At 37.1% G+C, this 19553-nt stretch overlaps 2 protein-coding genes across 5 annotated transcripts in view; one reads left to right on the top strand and one right to left on the bottom strand.

Annotated features, from left to right (window-relative positions):
* Positions 1–3561: 3561 nt before the first annotated feature.
* LOC107592903 (protein asteroid homolog 1-like) lies at positions 3562–6849 on the top strand. Its single transcript, XM_016282480.1, has 4 exons — positions 3562–4901; positions 4982–5195; positions 5440–5599; positions 6135–6849. Exons 1-4 carry the CDS (start codon positions 3606–3608, stop codon positions 6580–6582), a joined length of 2118 nt encoding a protein of 705 aa, XP_016137966.1. The 5' UTR covers positions 3562–3605; the 3' UTR covers positions 6583–6849.
* Positions 6850–7729: 880 nt separating this feature from the next.
* The window catches only part of LOC107592020 (calcium-transporting ATPase type 2C member 1), a 45046-nt gene continuing 33222 nt past the window's right edge, over positions 7730–19553 (bottom strand). For all 4 annotated transcript variants that reach the window (XM_016281367.1, XM_016281385.1, XM_016281394.1 and 1 more), the window contains 12 exons: positions 17582–17686; positions 16799–16955; positions 15993–16163; positions 15077–15174; positions 14736–14786; positions 14270–14436; positions 14094–14162; positions 11826–11942; positions 11558–11705; positions 10960–11055; positions 10581–10722; positions 7730–9352 (listed from right to left, as the gene is read on the bottom strand). In XM_016281367.1, coding sequence (XP_016136853.1) covers positions 9231–9352; positions 10581–10722; positions 10960–11055; positions 11558–11705; positions 11826–11942; positions 14094–14162; positions 14270–14436; positions 14736–14786; positions 15077–15174; positions 15993–16163; positions 16799–16955; positions 17582–17686 — 1443 coding nt within the window. In that variant the 3' untranslated portion in view covers positions 7730–9230. The remainder of the gene's footprint in view (positions 9353–10580; positions 10723–10959; positions 11056–11557; positions 11706–11825; positions 11943–14093; positions 14163–14269; positions 14437–14735; positions 14787–15076; positions 15175–15992; positions 16164–16798; positions 16956–17581; positions 17687–19553) is intronic.

The following is a 19553-nucleotide window of genomic DNA, read 5'->3' on the forward strand; positions in this document are numbered from 1 at the left end:
TACACGGCGATCTTTGTGGATGGATGCCAAATGATGTGTGTGCCATCAAGAGACACTGACACCGATGAGTACACTGAATTGGCGATGGGACTCCATTTAGTAGATAAAAGCAAATCATTATCTATATACACACTATCCCTGTAGTATGTTTCTGCTATGATTAAGGCCTTGGCATCTGTCGAGCTGACAGGCACTAGGTAGCACGCAGAGAACCTATATTGGGAGATCGGTTCAATGATGATGCCGCTTGGACTGACAAGCCTGAGGGAAACAGGATTCGATGTGTTGATGAACTGGGATCCTAACTGCAGAGATGGAAGCGACAGTAGTTTTGAGGAATAGGCATCCACAGTGCTCGATTCTAGATCCCCGCCATTGGCACTGGTTTTCATTGAGGACGTCACATGTAGCCAAAAGTAGCTGGTGTTGAGTATTGAGGGTACAACAAATCTGCTATCCCACTGAGCGTCGGGATAAAGTTGGTTCAGCACCATGTTGCATCTGCATTCTTCCATCTCTACACATGGATGGGTCAGCATCACAGCCACTCTATAATCAGAATAAATCTCAGTTTCTGTCCCGTCAGTTTGAAGCTGGAGAGCGGTGAACGGATCGAGCATGTAAATCTCGTCTGTAGACCTTTTTACAATTCTGACATTATTAATCTGATCTTCTCCGTTGATAATAACCAGCCTGAAGGAGCTGTATCTCTTGCTGACATTTCTTGCCGATTGATAAAAAGTATTGATCATCTGCCTGTAATTCAGCAAGGGGATGGTATAAATTGTACCAAGATTTTTCTGAGGCTGAATGACATTAGTTTGCACACTGTATGCTTTCTTGCTGATTGATTGCACCACGATGCGCTTCGTGCTGCTGATTCTGACAGTCTGAGAAGTTTCACCGAATTGGTATTCCTCAATATCCACTGGCAAGGTCACAGTTACAGGCTTTCCTGCTGGCAGTGTGTTTGTGTATGTCAACTGCCCTGAGATGAAGACTTCCACCACAGTGTTGGGAAGGACAGCGGTGATATTGAGAGAGTTCACTGGACTAAGTGGATAGTAGAAGGCTATGTTCTCTGGGAATATTGTGATGAAGCTATCTCCAAGGCTGTCCACCTGTTAAACCGTTAAACCAAGAGTTATTAATATCATGCCGACAGAACATGCCTTTTATTAGGCCTCAAGAGGACTAAAACATGAAGAATGGAAGAATGGCTCTATTTAGAAAGCACTAATGATGCATTTCTTACCTTGGCCAGTTATTGCCATAATCAGAAGAATAGTCAGCATGATTTCTGTCCTTATTTTAGTCAGTGGTCTGAAAAAGAGAGAGAGAGAGAGAGAAAAAAAACATGTGACCCTGTGTGTCAGTCATATTAAATCATTCGTTTGATATTTTGCAATACACCATTTTCACACTGCTTGTTTTATAGCTTTGTAAATCAATAGTGTGAGAGCTACTGGAGCACTTGTTTTTATATTAGCATATATTTGCTGCAGTGAAACAACGGAGTGTACTTAGAAATGTAAAAAACAAAGGCAACAGTTTGCATCCGAAGCAGAGTGCCTAAAACCCCCTTAGCTGTTATAAATTCACTGTAAACCATGGCTTCACGGGTTTATTGCTTTTATAAAACAGTTATTCCATATACGTAGTAAGGTTTCACAAAATAAAACAGAGCAAATAAAGTGTAATTATATTAATAAAAACATTATTCTTCCACCAAACAATGTAGTTCCTCAGAATCAGTTGCGGTCGCAACAAAGTGGTTGCCGAGCAACACACAAACGTAAACAAAGGTGTATGCTTGTAGAGTAATTTACAACAGCTTCGAACGCGGATCAGCCAATCAGAATCAAGGACCGGAACTACCCGTTTTATTAAATTAAATTAAGAATGTTATTTTAAATTGTATGAACTTAAAGTTTACTTTTTAAAAAATGTACAACTTAAAAAATTGTTCTCTTTATTTGGCTTTAAATAATGTGATTGATCTAATGAAGTGTACAAAGCATATTGACAATACATGAACACCTATGAGAGAAAAAACATGTACTCACTCATATGAACTCACAAAACTTACCTTTTAAGACAAGAGTAATCTTTTTAAAATGTAAATAATGCAACCATATAATTATTCATTAAATGAAACCTTACTTTTACTTTATACAAAAATGTCTTTAGTATTCATGAAGATTGTTTTAAGCACTGTTATTAATGAGAATGCACTAATAAATAATTATTCATGTAAATAAAACAATTTTCTTAAATATTCATGAAGATTGTTTATAAGCACTGCCAATAATAAGAATGAACTAATAAATATCCTACTTTGAAATTTTTCAATAATATAAACTAGTTACCCCCCCCCCCCCAAAAAAATATTCTCCATCTGATCGATATATTTTCCAGAATTCTTAATGCATCATGCTTTTTAAAAAGTTGAATATGTATTTTCCAGTCTTTATACATTAATATCAGTATTTACTGTATTAAAAAAAAAAACATTTATACATTCAACAAGACATGTTGTCATCCTTCATTGGGCTGACTGTTATACATCTCTAAAATCTAATCTCTAATATCTCCGCATAAAGATATTCTTACCTCATAAGCGTATCACAGCCTTCTCACTGAACCAGATCACATCGTGTGGTTGTGATTTTGAATGACAAATATGCTTCGTTATAAATGAAGCGCGTCATTTTTTGCAAATCATATTTGTCATTCAAAATGCACGCTCTTTTCACAGCTTTGCATAAACTGCCTCAAACTGGTATTGATCATGAAGAGTACAGCCTACTTATAAATACACGAATATAGTTTAGTTTATAATTTGTACTTTTACTTTTACCACCACTGTATTTATCTGAAAATAAATAAACAGAATGAATGAACGAACAAACGAAACTTTTAGAGAGTAATGCATCTAAAAAATAACTGTCTCTCTTTAAAACAAAATAAGCTACTGCCTATTAGAAATCATGTTTCAGGGATAAATACCATCATGCACACACCCACACACACACACCCAGGTGATTATTATGTTAGAAGTATCCATGACGGTCATGTTTTTATTTATGATCCTGAGGCAATGGTTTCGCTTTCGTGGAAATACCTAACGTCCTAAGACTAAGTTTCGCTTTCCAGTCAGTTTTATATAATAAGATCTACATCGTATTCAGATACATGCAGCGCACAGACGCCTCACACACTTGCACACCACTCGGTAAGTTCTTTTTAATTACTGTAATATTATTTCTGCTTAAACATATTACTTTAGAATTACATCTAGTCCAAAGCAAGAACGATATTTGACATTTGGCATAGCAGAGGAATTATGTAGTTGTTTATACTGCTGTTGTTTGAAGAAAGTTCCGTAGCTGTCACTGCTGCATATCATTATCGCCACCGTGTCAACGAATTTGTTTATGTTTAATAGTTGATATTAAATTTCATTATTCAATTTAACTTATTATACAATGTAAATAATAAATGAATAAATAACTACAATTGAATAATTGGAATATTATTTATTACACTTTCACAGCAAGTAAAGGCTTAATATTGCTAAAGTTAATGACAACCATTTTGTCAACATGGGAGTCAGAGGACTGAAGACCTACATTGAAAGCAGGAACAGAAATTATTTAAGGAGCTGGGCTTTTAGAGACAAACAACTTATAATCGATGGATGTAACTTATACTACACCCTGTACTTTGACTGTAATTTGGATCAGATGCATGGAGGAGACTATGACGCCTTTGAGGAGTTGATCATTCAATTCTTTGAGAACCTCAGAGCCTGTGCCATTCGCCCTTATGTTGTACTTGATGGCGGGGCTGACCACACTGACAAAAAATGGGACACTATTATGCAACGAAAACAGGACAGAATAAATGCGGCCTTTGCCCTGTCTGTGGGGAAGAAAGAGAAGGTCCTTCCTATTCTCATTAAAAGTGTCTTCAGACAGCTCCTTCAAAAGCTCAATGTACCGCTGGTTCAGTGTCTTAAAGAGGCTGACTGGGAAATTGCTGCTTTGGCTGAAGAGTGGAACTGTCCAGTTTTGTCCAATGACAGTGACTTCTATATATTCAACCTCAAGACGGGACTCCTGCCAATCACACATTTCCAGTGGAAAAACGTGAAAGTGGACAGAAAGACAAACAAAAAATTCATCCAAGCCAAACACTTTACAGTGGGCAAATTCTGTGCATCTTTCAAAATGAACACAGACCTGCTACCAGTTTTTGCGTCCATCTTAGGCAATGATTATGTGAAGCTGCAAAATATCAAATGCCTGATTTGGGCAGAGTACTCAGGTCCTGGCACACAGCATGCCCACATCAATGGTTTGCTTAACTGGTTATCCCAGTTTCCAGAGCCAGAAGCAGCTGTTACTGCTTTGCTGAAACGAACGGACGACAATGAAAAAGCCATCACCCAAGAAGCACTTTCCAAGGGAATCCACGAGTACAAGCTCTTCCCTGGCTCTCTTGCCCAGTTCTTCCACTCAGAGACGATTCCCTGTACAGGTCCTCTGCAAGTTCTACCTGAATGGACCTTGAAGCTCCTACTTGAGGGAAAGATGAGCTCCTCCATTATCGATGTATTGGTACATCAAAGGGTTTTTATGATATCTCAGGTTGAAGATTTCCAACTCCCCTGTAGCAGTGAAACCTCTCGTCCCATACGCCAGGTGATTTACGGGTTACTTTTGTTGGGAGAACAACAGACAGCAGATAAACAAGCGTTAGACATAAAAACATTTACTGGCACAAGTAAGTGTTATGTAGAGGAATACGGCAGACAGCAATTGAAACTAAGTATTCAGAAAGTTGAAGCCATACAGACCGGGGTGATGGAAGGACTTCAACTAAAAACATTACAGAAGGTAATGAAGATGTCTTAGCTCTCTTTTGAAGTGAAATGAAATTTTGTGGTTTACAGTTTTTGTCATTGTAATGTTTCTAGGAACCACATAGTGTGCGACTTCAGGTGCTCCTGGACACTTTGGGTGTGTCGTCTGAGATGTTCAGAGGGACCCAACCTGCTCTACATCTGCAAATGTTTGTGACACATTACTGGCTAGTAAACGCACAGCCTCAGCCGTCCCAAGTGCATCTTTGGGGGCTGCTGCTGGGAATGGTCTATGGAAAGTTCAGCAGTACACCTAAAAGACATAGAGGTATTGAAGTTATCATATGTCATTATCATGTTAGCAGAAGACATACTGTATAGCATGCAATAAAGTAACCTCAGGCACATACTGTGTATGCCACCATTGTCATGTAATGGTGATATGAGGAACTGATTACCTAAATGGAATGGGAAAAATGGCAAAAACTTTGCTGAGGTTCTTGAAATGTGTTAAGCCAGTACGTAACATATAAAAGTGTGAAAACATTATATTTTTTGGTTTGGGGATTTAGACATGCTGTTGAGACCTAAGAAACTACAAACTGCTGGAAGGAGGATGGATCTGGAGCATGAAACAGCTCATCTATACAGCCAGTGGCAGTCCTGCCTGAAGTGGAGTCTCTGTCTCAATAGTTTACTGTGTTTTCCCGTATCTGAACCAGAGGTTGCAAGGTACAACATCCGTTTATTACTCATAAACCATCTTGAAAGCTTTCATACACTATTTGATAATAATTATCATTTTGATTTCCAATGTTAAAAATTCTACTTCCTCATTGAAACCTCGCAAATAATTTAAATTGCTTGAAAAAAAACATTCATATATATATATATATATATATAAGTGTGTGTGTGTATGTGTGTGTGTGTGTGTACACCGTACATACACATTACTATTCAAAAAAATTTTTTTTCAAGAAATTAATACTTTTAATCAGCAAGGATGCATTAAATTGATTAAAAGTACTTTTAAAAATACTTTTAAATTCACAAATAAATATCATTATTTTAAACTTTCGATTCATCAAAGAAACCCTAAAACATTTATCATGGTTTCCACAAAAATATTAAGCTGTTTTTAACATCTATAATAATATGAAATGTTAGCAAATCTGCATATTAGAATGAATAATACATTTACATTTTAAAAGTGTCAACTGGTGTTGTTGCACATGAATACTAAATGTGCTGTTCTCATGTTGTTTAGTTTGTACCGTGGAACACTGGTGCACCATGTTGTCGGAGATCTCAGGAGTGGCATCACTCTGGACTGTCTGCTGGTGAGGGGCTCGAGCGCAGAGCGGCTCTTCAAACAGCTGGAGGATGCAGTTGTGAGCTTGGTGGGTGAAGACTTCATCAAGAAAATGAGAACCGGGCTCGAGCACAGAGCTGCTGGGAAAACACAGAGAGACTACAACGGCCAGGATCAGCCTATAGATGAACTGAGCAGTTCCTTTGAAAATCTGATGTATGAGGATATTAATGACTGTGAAGATGATGATGATGATCTTAATGGGAAAGGAAGGAAGAGTAAAGCTAAGGATCACAAGAATGAAATTCCTGACGTTCCCTGCACCCCCCGTACCAGACACAAGGCTAAAGCTCGCAATGCCAATCATCCCTCTAAAAAATCTGAGAGGAGATGCTTCGAGTAGACCTTAAAGGACTTTTAAAAACAACAACAAAAATAAAAGTTTTTGCACTAATACACTTATAATAATGGAAATGAGACCAGACATGCTACCAGAAAAAAAATGACAGCTTGTCTACTGTATATCACAATCACATCATGTCCTGCCATCCTGTATTATTTATTGATAATCACTGCCTGATTTAAGCTAAAAATCATTGTACGATATTTGCATTAAGGTGTTGGACTTTGGGATTTTGGTGAATTAAGGGCTGTTCACACCAAGGCCGATAACTATAAAGATAATGATAAAGATATAGTTCTAAAAATCATTCTCAATATTACAGAGTAGCAGAGTCCACACCACAGCTATAATGATAAAGGCACAGCAAAACGATATCTTTGGAATCACTTTCAGAACATTTTTTTCCAGTTGATGAATGATAAAAACATTGACATCCAATCAGAATCAATCCTGCTATAACGAGCTCGAGAATTTAAAGCCGCAGGTGCGCACTAATAGTTATTGTTCTTGGTGTGAATGGGCCTTTAGACTACGGTTGTGTCAATGCAAATTCAACCTATTCAGCAGAGTATTTTAAGTAACATGAGTATTTTAATTGAAGTATCAACTTAAAATATTTTTCTATTTTAATCTTTCTTTTGTGTGTAACGAACCTTACAGATTTCTATATCACGGCATAATGTATTAATAACTCCAACTTGTAACTACAAGTTCTACAAGTTGTTATCCACATACGTAGACTATAATAACCCCAAAAGTGTTATACATCAACTCTAAACGGTTTTATTTTTCATGTTATCACCATATGGAAATGATCCTATCGCCTAGCACTAAACTGTTAAATGTAAACAATTAGGCATTTAGGCATTATAAACATTAACATCATGGATTTCAATGATTTGAATGGAATAAAATCTGGCTGGACTTGAAAATGTAGTGCATGCATTACATTGTTTTCCAAAATGCATAGTTAAATAATCAGATTAATCAATGATCAACTTCAGATGCACATTTCTTTTTTACATTTGTAAAAATTTTATTGTACAATTGTGTTCTGAAATGACCACAACAGATTACTGGTTTCATCTGTGCAAAACACACAATAAATACAATCTTAAAAACAGAAGAAGAAGAAAAAAACCATCATAAAATAAAAAATAAGCTTTTTACCCATCACCCTTCATTGAAAATTTGTATACTGTTTAATATCAGTGTATTACATTGTTTGTATTCAAAGCAACAGCAATGCCAGAAAACAGAAAGGGCAGAAAATGAATCTCACCAATTAATAAATATGGACAAAGTGATAATAAAGAAACGCTACCAGCAAAAGAAAGGACAAACATGATCGCATACTGCAAAAACTCAATTATATCATCTTTAGCTGTACCTTATTAACAAGATACAGTGTTGGCAGGGAATAAGACAATGCCGGTGGGCTGCACTGAGGTTTTTTGGCATAGGTGGGTGGAGGGGGGGTAGTGTCAGGACTGGTTAGTCGAACATTTCTGTATAGCCAAAATGAGCATCCATTTAACTGACAACTACATAATTAAACCTTTAAAGAACTAAGCATTCACCTAACCGAGCACCAAACAGGTGAGAAAATAAATATCACTATAGGAAAAGCCAAAGAAAAGTGAAAAGTCAAAAGCATTTTATTTTCAGATGGCCCTAATACCAGTGTATTAACACAAGGAAAGTAACAATATAGTATTGATACTATGTAAATACAGAGGAACTGATAAGGAATTGTACAAGCAAGTTGTATTAATCATCAGTCTAATATAAGAACTAATAGTGCATGTAACTCAAAAAGTGGGACCCTGTAATCTCGTAGCATCATCATATTGTGAGATCCTGTATCTTCAAATAGAAAATCGTTATAAAAAGCAGATTACGAGAAAGCCTTTGCAGTTTTGCACTATAAATCAAAACCTAAACAGTGCCTGTATCATGGTTTTATAAAATAAATATGGCATCCATGATGCTATAAGTACATTATGTGACGATTTAGCATATCACGTGTGTCTTAATTCACACCTCGAGTGTCATCGTGACCCAAAACATGAGACTTTAAGTGGTCCATTCCACCAAACACTGGACCTTCCACTCATGGTTTAAGAGGGCACAAGCTTACAATAGTCTCCAATGCAAAATAAATGATTATTCGAGCATAATTTGGAATCTGGAATGCAGAAAGGCATTACCCCATTGTTCCACAAACCTCTAACCAGAAATGCTTAAACAAAAGGAGATTTAAAAGACACAAAATCCTTTTAATAATAATTATAATAATATAAAAAAATCATAATACATCCCTTAAATCAAGAATTCAGTACAGCCACTGTATGGACAGATACAGTATCTCATAAATAAAGTTCGTCCAGATGCTATGGGAAGTAGTACAGTCATAAAGCAGCACACCAAAGCATCTCCATGGGCAAGAGCACATGTCAGAGACGACATTTCAGTCAGGACCAGGTTATCACTCCACAATCAGCTCCTAGTCTTGACCTTAAAAAGGAACTCTACATACAGGTCGGACCTGACTGATAGTTTTGTACAGTATGAGACCAGCCTGAGCGACATTCCAAACCACATGCCCAAGCCCCACCCTCCATCTCCTGCACGGGACACAATGTGCGTCATACGTCATGGAAATCGTCAGTGTCTGCCATTTTTTCTCCTCCTCTGAGTCTCTCTAATTTCTTTATGACCTCCGATACCATGCAAACAGAGGACGTGAGGCCCACCAGGAACAGCAGATCTGCACGAAGGGGGCGGTGCATAAATCAGTGAACAAATCACGTGACGCACGCACATCCAAAACACAATATGTGCTCGACTAAAATAGCAATGAAATACCCAAAAGAAAACTTTTGTTCATATTAATCAAGATGTCAATAAAAAATTGTTTCATTTAATAAAGGATTTAAAATTTTACAATCATTTAACCAGCTCAACAAATTAAGTGAAAAGTTTCAACATTAATTTCAGAATTCATATTTGATATTAAAGTTTTTGCTTTCATGACAGCAGCACTCGAAAATCCAGTTAGTTTGAGTAAAGCCTGATAAAATATTCTTTAGGACGATGTTGTTATTATTACTTAAAATTAGCGTATTAAAAATCATTTACACACACACACACATATACATACATATGTGACCCTAGACCACAAAACCAGTTATAAGGGTCAATTTTTTAAATTATTTTCTGAATAAATAAGCTTTCCATTGAAGTATGGTTTGTTAGGATAGGACAATATTTGGCCGAGATACAACTATTTGAAAATCTGGAATCTGAGGGTGCAAAAAAATCTAAATATTGAGAAAATCGTCTTTAAAGTTGTCCAAATGAAGTTCTTAGCAATGCATATTACTAATCAAAAATGAAGTTTTGAGATATATACGGTAGGAAATTTACAAAATATCTTCATGATCTTTACTTAATATCCTAATGATTTTTGGCATAAAAGAAAAAAAACGATAATTTTGACCCATACAATGTTTTTTTGGCTATTGCTAAAAATATACCCAAGTGACTTAAGACTGGTTTTGTGGTCCAGGGTCACACACTATATATATATATATATATATATATATATATATATATATATATATATATATATATATATATATATATATATATACTTTAAATAAGCTAAAAAAAAAAAAAAGAAGCACAAAACAGAATTTCTAAAATGAAAACTAAAACTGACAAAATATTAATAAATACTAATAGTATATTAATAAAGCTAAAATAACACTCTAGGATGAATGTTCAAAATAACTTGTGATTCAGTAGAAGCAAGAACATCTGACTGTCTGTACAAGGAGCTTGCATGATCAATGTGACATTTTTTCTTAATTTTTTGTGACCTATAAATAATGCAGAATCTATTTCTTCTGCATTTTACATACCATTTTTGGGCTCTGCTGTACATGATGCAAAAAATGTTGTGTACTGTGGTTTCCTGTTTTTTGGTTGCATACCTAAAATGCTGAGGCTCTCAGTTTGAAAGACCTTCTGTAGGGGAGGGAAGTAGATGACTAGGAGTTGGCCCATGATGGAGCCCAGAACTGCATAGCAGAACATCCTGTTACTGCATAAGCCCATCTCGTGCACCATCCGTGTCTACAGGATGACAAAAACAGGCCTCTGATGAATCACTGACATAAAATCCAGACTTAAACACTAATAAAAGAGAGCGAAATGCACTGACACTTTGAACTTTTTAAACAACACGACTCATAATCCATACAGTAGGTGGCAGTGTTGAAGATCCTGCTCCCCCCATGTTCTTAACATGTTCCGTGAGAAAGTAAACAGGAAACATGTATGTGCATTGTTCATTTTTGATGTTGCTTATACCTGTGATCGGGAACTGAGAGCATTGAACATATCGAAGAACACAAAACAGGTAAACGTCATGGTGGTGTCCCGTGGGGTGATCTCATTGTCCCGCAGCTGAAAGAAAAAGAAAAAAAAACGGACTGAAAGGAAGTGGTGGGAAAAAAAATCTAGAACATGCTTTTACGGTTCCTTGCAAAGCTTTTGGCATTGTTCCTGCAGCTTTCGGGAGGCAAATATTTAATCAAATTGAATGTACTTCATTAACTACTACAGTTTCCAGAATGGTTTCGAAGCTCCTTTACCCAGAAAATAACAACACATTCATTTTACAGCATTGTTTTAAGTGTTTCTGACCAATTAGAGGCTAGGCAAGATAATAGCACTTGTGTACCAAGGCTCCATGCTAATTCTCAAGTAGACAAACAAAAAAAGAAACCACATAGTTAATATATAAACAGAGCTGCATGATGCCTCTAAAACAAAAAGAAGGCATAATGCAAACAAATCGTTTAGTCATTTACTTAAATGGCCTGTTTTGAATATATATGGAACACAAATGAAAAACAAAGCAGAACACAAATGTTCAGGAAGGCCTCATCAGATGAACACTGCTTACCTCTCTCCAGAACACAAACAATGTGCCGCAAACAATGATGAAGGACGACACTAGGATTTTCACTATCAGACTGCGTGTGATGATGCTGTCTCGGACGTTCCGTGGAGGTTTCCTGATCACGTCCCGATCGACAGGCTCTACTCCCAAACTAGGAAAAGAAATTTAAAGTTCATTCTTATTCTGACACAAGCAATGTTCAATGTTCTTATACTAAAATTTGAGTCCTGATCAATGGTGGTGATAAATCTGCTGGTAATCAGTTTATTACCTCTGGGCTGGCGGCCCGTCCATGATGATGTTGATCCAAAGGATTTGCATGGCATTCAGAGGGTTGGGGAAGTTCATAAGTGTTGCCAGGGAAATGAGGGTGAGGGCAGCAATGCTCCTGAAGGAGGAGATCATTTCAACAGTATTTATAACCTGGATGATATATACAGTCATGTAAAAAATTAAGGACACCCTATTTAATTCCATGGTTTTCTGTATTAGGGCATAATAAAAAAAATTATCTGGTCCTTGGCAGGTCTTAAATTTTGGAAAATAAAACCTCAGATGAACAGCAACACATGACATATCACACCATGTCTTTATTTATTGAACAAAAATAAAGCCAAAATGGAAAACCATGTGTGACAAACTAAGGACACCCTTACTGTTAACATTTGAATTAAGAGGGTAAGTAACGGTCAGGCACTGCTAAATCATATGCCTCTGATTATCTGATCATCAGCAAGTGTGAGCAGCTCTATAAATGCAGAAGTTTTGGCAGTTTTGCTGGTCTGGAGCCTTCAGGTGTGTGTTAACACAATGCCAAGGAGATAAGACATCAGCAATGATCTTAGAGAAGCAATTGTTGCTGCCATCAATCTGGGAAGAGTAATACGGCCATTTCCAAATAATTTGAAGTCCATCAATTTACAGTGAGGAAGATTATTCACAAGTGGAAGACTTTCAAAACAGACACCAATCCTCCCAGAAGTAGACGTCCCAGCAAATTCACCCCAAGAACAGATCGTGTAACGCTCAAAGAAATGGCAGACAACCCAAGAACTTCACCGCAGACTCTACAGGCCTCAATTAACATGTTAAACGATAAAGTTCATGACAGTACAATTAGTACAAATATGGGACAAGTATGGCATGTTTGGAAGGGTTGCCAGAAGAAAGCCTCTTCTCTCTAAATAAACATGACAGCACGGTTTAGGTTTGCAAAGTTGCATCTGAACAAACCATAAGACTTCTAGAACGAAGTCCTTTGAACAGACGAGACCAAAGTGGAGATGTTTGGCCATAATGCACAGTGGCGCGTTTGGTGAAAGCCTAAGGAGCATATCAACACAAATAACCTTATACCAAAAGTCAAGCATGCTGGTGGAGGGATGATGATTTTGGGCTTGTCTTGTAGCCAAAGGAACTGGGCACCTAAAAGTCATTGAGCCGATTATGAACTTCTCTGTAAACCAAAGTATTCTAGAGTCAAATGTGAGGCCATCCCTCCAACAGCTAAAGCTTTGCCAAGATTGGGTCATGCAACAGGACAATGATCCCAAGCACACCAGCAAATCTACAACAGAACGGCTGTAAAGAAAAGAATCAAGGGGTTGCAGCAGTCCAGTCAAAGTTCAGACCTCATCCTGACTGAAATGCTGTGGTGAGAGCTGTGCATAAACAAATGCCCACAAACCTCATTAAACTGGAGCAACGTTCTAAGGAAGAGTGGGCCAAAATTCCTCCAGAAAGATGTGAGACTGATAAAGTCATACAGAAAATGATAACTTCAAGTTACTGCTGCTAAAAGTGGATCTACAGGCAACTGAATCATAGGGTGTCCTAACTTTGTCACACATTGCTTTTCCATTTTGGCTTTATTTTTGTTAAATAAATAAAGACACGGTGACACAGATATGTCATGTGTTGCTGTTGATCAGAGGTTTTATTTTCCAATTTTTAAGATCTGCCAAGGACCAGACAATTTTTTAAAGACCTGCCATGGACCAGATAATTTATTATACAGAAAACCATGGAATTCAATAGGGTAACTTTTTCACATGACACTATATATATATATATATATATATATATACTGTATATATAATTGTATATTATTTAAGTAAAGAATAAATAATATAAAATTGTATGTGAAGTAAAATGTATCTTTTTATTCATCAAAGATTCCTGTTTCCACAAAAATATTAAGCAGCATAACTGTTTTCAACATTGACAACAAATAATTATTCTTGAGCAGCAAATCAGCATATTACAATGATTTCTGAAGTATCATGAACAGTGAACTTTGAACAGTAGTGTATTCATAGTAATCAAACCAAAGCTGAGAGAAATAAAAACCATGAGTTTTTGTGATTATGGAGGACCACAAACCATTTCAAAATCACACTGTTAATCACACTGTTAACTAGACAAAATCTTCAGAACAACTAAAAACAGCACAAACCATCTAGCTTCATGTACACCACATATAAATGTAAAAAGAACAACATTTCATTTCTGATACAAAATGAGAAAAATGCCAACTCACGTGCTCAGCTGAAAGCGTACAAAGTTCTTAATGTTGTTGTAAATTCCTTTCCCTTCTTCAATAGCAGACCTAGAGTGAGAAGCAAAGGCTTGAGGACATGTGTAGACTCATCAGATGGTACATCAATATCCTCAAGTCTGATAAAGCCAAAAAAGCCCAAGATAGCGTATGCTTACAAGATAGTTTGAAAGTCGTCATCTACCAGGATCATGTCTGCTGCCTCTTTGCAGACATCAGTGCCAGTCTGACCCATTGCCACACCGATGTCTGCTGCCTTCAGAGCCACCGCGTCATTAACACCGTCTCCCGTCATTGCGACAACTGCACCAATGTTCTGTAAGGACTGAAGCCAGAAAGAGCACTCTAAGGCCCCGATCAGACAGAACGCATTTTTCAGGTTTGAAAACGCGAGGTGCACTGCCATTTTTTTGTTGACTTTTTTTAATTTATAAAAAAGCAGTGTGCGGTGTTTTTTTTTTGTTCTGTTGCTATTGTTGCTAAAATAGCACACAAAACGCTCACTGCCAATAGTAAACAATTTTAAAAAGGTGCCTCTCACTGCAAAAAACACATTCTGTCTGATTGGGAAACCCTTGGTTGTATGTGGAGTATGATCACAAACAATCAGTTTGCTGTACTCACCTTAACTATCTTTAACTTGTGTCTAGGGCTGGCTCTGTAGAATACCACTATCTGTGGAGACAAGTTACAAATTAATTTCATGGCACCACTCACTTCTCATGACAGCCTTACACATTGGCAGATACAAATGAGAAAGTGTTATGTTCAAGATTCAATTATTGCATGAACCTATTTAAAATCCTGTTTTTACTATCGCTTAAAAATTAAAGGTACCATAAACCTTGTGTGCCACAGTGCCTACAAAACACTTGTGGACTTGAAAACTGTCCAAAGCCTGACTGTGAGTCTTTTGGATCTTTGTGCAGACTAGAAGCTTAGAATGTACGAGAGCATGTTCATACCCTGGGCACTATCTGAGAGAGATGCTGGATGTCCATCTGGTCGACTTCATCTCCAGACAGCGATTGAGAACCTTTGGTATAGAGGCCCAGTCGACTTGCTGTGGTGAAGAGAGGCAACAGAATAAATATATGCAAATATATTATTTATTTATTTAAAAATAAGTAGATTCAGAATGTCCAAACTGAAACGTAAAAATGTTTAAAGAAATCTGTGTTTTTTTACACTTGATTCAAACAGTGTTATTTTAGTATAATTGAAATACTATTATAGTATGCATATATTTTGAAATCGTTTTTATTTGTATATTTCCTGTTTTAGTTTTAGTAATTTTGCTGTTGTCATTTTTATTAGTTTTAGTACTTTTTTATGTGTCTATATAGTTTATATTATTTCAGTTTTAGTTATTTTAGATCATCAAGAAACGTCGCCTTGACAACTAGCTGAAATAAAATATTTTTATGGTTTTAGTTTTAGCAAACTGTAATAAGCCATGTAGAAAGAAATTGCATTAGAATGGATTCATTTTCATGAATCATTTGTTACATTAATTTATTTAAAACTGTTATTCAACAACTTGTTTGCATTCTTGCTCACAAAAGCCATTTGTAATGTATTAACCTGCTGTAGCAAAAATATATGTAAGCAAAAATTGTTTATACTAATATTTAAGTTTAATTTATTACATATCACTATATTGCGGCATCTAAAAAAATTGATTTGTTTTCATTTACAGCAAAACAGTGTAAACCGTGCCTTTATTTATAGATTTTGACTTTTTAGCTATAGCAGCTATATTTTCCAGGCCTAATATGTGAGATGTTCAAGAGTTAAAAATGTCTGTAAATTATATAAATCGTTGAAGATGGAGAGACACACACTGTGACAGAAAAGGGATAACATGGTTGAATGTCATACCAATTGACACTGCAGTCTCTTTTGAATCCCCCGTGATCATCTTCACTGCCACTCCAGAGCTGATCAGCGTCGCCACTGCCTCTTTCACTCCTGCTCTGGGAGGGTCGATGATGCCCACCAGCCCCAGGAAGCTAAGAGCGCCCATCTCAGATCCAGAAGCAAACGCCAGCACTGCCAGAGGACAAGACATCATTATCAGCTTCTGCCAAAATCTGCTTGACCTCAATATTATTACTGTGTCCTCCATGAAATGGCTTTAATTAAAGGACGCTAATAGAGAGGAATGTCAAAGTGTGAAAGCACTTCTTCCGCATCCTCAGAGACAACTTAATCTTATCAAAACAAGCCAAATGACATGCAGACAGCTGTAAGCTGGGAAAGACTTGCCAGGGTGCAACTGAGGCAGCACCATTAGAGTTGACAGAAAAAGTTATGTGTGATATGATCATGGCAGGAAAGTTGTTTGACATTAAGCCACAGCAACCCAAATGAGCTGAGTTTTATGTATAGAACTTTTTAGAGATGCTCTTAGGAGTAGTAGCAAGCTGTGACTGAAGATTCAGACAATTCGGAAAAAAGTAGGACATCAGAGCTTTACATAAAGAAGCTAGTAGTAACTTTCAACAAAGTATAAGCCACATTCTTAAGTACTGACAGAAGTAACATGAAAACACATGTGCACTTTGCACTTTATTTGTGGCCTCTGGACAATAAATACATATGAGCTTTGTCAGCCTATTTCACGTGTGCGGATCTTATTTGTTTTATGATCTTTGACATTTATTGGAGAAATTAAAGTGCTGTACCTCTGAGACCCGCAGTGCCCATGTAGCTCTTTTGCTGCTGGTAGAGTTCTCTCTGCTGATGGGTCAGAGGCAGAGCATCGCCTCTACTGTTGTAAGTAGTACAGAAGCGGATGATCTGCTCATAGGCACCCTTCACAAAGAATATGCCAGGTTTGTCCTGTCATTTGAATCAGAATTAATGAAAGATAATTAGTTAGTCTCACATATCCAGAATTTTGACTCCCAGCTAAATTTTACAGCTTATTCTGATTGTGAACGGTCATACAGACAATACAGCTGAAACAATTTCTTGTAGACTCTATGCTCAGAATTTAAGTCTAATTATTCATTACAAATTATTTTCAAGACATAACACAGAAAACAAAGCAGTAAACCCAGCAAAGTGTTCTTCCTATGCAGCAGCCTGGCGCCTAAACACACTTTTGTTTCCTGGTGGACTGATAAACACTTGTGCACCCTGACACCCATAAACTGCATGAAAGTAGACAATTAGATTGGATATTAAGATTTCGAAGGAGTTCTTTGAGAGAGCTCAGTGTGAGCCTGAGAGTAGTGATAAATAGCCAGCAAAGAGGGAAACCATTTGGGCACTTTATATCAATTTTAAGATGGGGGAAGGGGTGCATGTGTTGCATGTGAATCAATGGGATCAGTGATGTGAAAGTGAATTTCAACGTGCACTATTGTGATGTTGCCAAGTAACTTTCAGCTCCAATTACAGTAACTTGCACCATTGACTCCTTCACATTTACAAAGTGTTTTCTACTATGTAGACCAGCTTACCTGCTGGGTGCGATGGACGACGCGGACCGCCATCCACTTCTGCTCTGAGGAGAAGGGAATCTCTTCCAGACGCACAAACTCCTGCTGCAGCCCCTCCAAACCCATCTACAAACAACAGAAAACAAAGGCACATGTGGTCACATACATGGCTCCCTTGAATCCTTCAAAGAAAATACAGAAAGTCCGATGTAATCTCAAAGAGACCTATCAGTTCTGGCTCAATGAAATAAAACAGAGTGGATAGATATAAAATCAGCATATGAAGCAAGGCAAGGTCAGGTCAAGCAAGACAAAGTCTTTGCAAAGATGCACTCGTTGTGGAAAACTGATGCAAGGATGGCCAAAAATGAAAATACTGTCATCACTTACTCACCCTCATGTCATTCCAAACCTATATGACTGACTTTCTTTTTAGGAACATAATAGAAGATACTCTGAAGAATGTTGGTTTCCGTTCCCATTGACTTCCATTATAAGGACAAAAAAATTAAATGTAAGTCAATGGGAACCAAAACGGTTTGATTATCAACATTCTTCAAAATATCTTCTTTTGTGTTTCACAGAAGAAAGTCATACAAGTTTGAAATGACATGAGGGTGAGTAAATGATGACAGTATTTTCATTTTTGGGTGAACTATCCCTTTAAGCAGTGCCCAATAGAGCATGTGACTGTTTTGAAATTTTCACACTGGCTTTCGCCTGACCCAGAACACTCTAGCATTGTGGCAGTGAGTTCTGTGCACCCACATTTTCTTCAGAAAACATAAAAATCTAGTTCTTTTTATCCTTGGATTTGGATTACATTTCTCTCAGTTTAATCCCCATGTAAACATCCCTGTGGAGAAAACAATGTTATTAGTGTACCAGATGTTAACACAACTGGGACCCTCAAGGGAGACACAGTTGCCACAGTTAGGGCTGGGTATCGAGTTCGATACTTTTTAGGCACAGACCGAATTGCCTTGATACCATCGAGTATCGAAAAACGTCTCGTCGTTCGGTACCAAATTTCGATACCTAAGAGGTTAATCTCATCAGCGTCAGTGAGCCAATAAGCCTGCAGCACTAGCCGGTGTGTTCAACTAGAAGAGGTGCGGCGCAGATCGATCATCCACGAGAGCGATTCGAAAGCGCACAGAGCAGTCTGCTCTCTTTAGCACTCGTGGTACTGTAATACACCGATCGGTCTGCAATCGGTCCGTGTCAAGTCGAACACACCTACTAGTTTAGACCGGTTACACTCAGAGATGTGGCATACACTAGGGATGGGCGATACCCCTTATTTTGTTTTCGATACGCTACCGATATTTTTCAAGGCAGTATCGTCGATATCGATACCGATTTGATACTTCTGCACTAAACTTTTAAATTATGAAATTGATTACATTATTAAATTACTAAGAGTAAAATTGGTAATGAAAACCACTTGACTTAGTTTAAAACACATTTTGACCCGTTGAATCCCAAATTTTTCCCAGACATGAAAACATCCAAATGATGTGTCATTAGTAACCCTTTGAAATAATAATAAAAAAAAGAATATGTAACATATATCATCACATTTTTATATTAGTGCTACCAGTATTACAACATTAATATTCTAACTTATTTGTAACATTTGAACTTTTGATTTAGTGCAATATTTTGTACTGCCATTAGGGACTGCCAGTGAATGGCTGTTGCATGCATAAAATGCAACCTTTTTGTTCTGACAGTGTATGATTTCTGTTAACATTACAGAATAGAACATGATCAATATTATCTTCCAACGTTCAATTTAAATAATTGTAATTGTAATTGCACAAACTATGTAGGCTACAATTTCAGTTTGTTTATTGTGAAATAACTCAAACATTTGTTTTTTTTCTTCTGTCCTCTGATAAGCATTGTTCAGGGCTGCCATTCCCAGAAGCTTTAATGCTTTCTAATGATACTTTTGGGAAACGCAGCCCTGTTTGAATGCACTGTCAGC

The sequence above is a fragment of the Sinocyclocheilus grahami genome, unplaced genomic scaffold, assembly GCF_001515645.1.
Source record: "Sinocyclocheilus grahami isolate Dianchi unplaced genomic scaffold, SAMN03320097.WGS_v1.1 scaffold9.1, whole genome shotgun sequence".
Taxonomy (NCBI): Eukaryota; Metazoa; Chordata; class Actinopteri; order Cypriniformes; family Cyprinidae; genus Sinocyclocheilus; species Sinocyclocheilus grahami.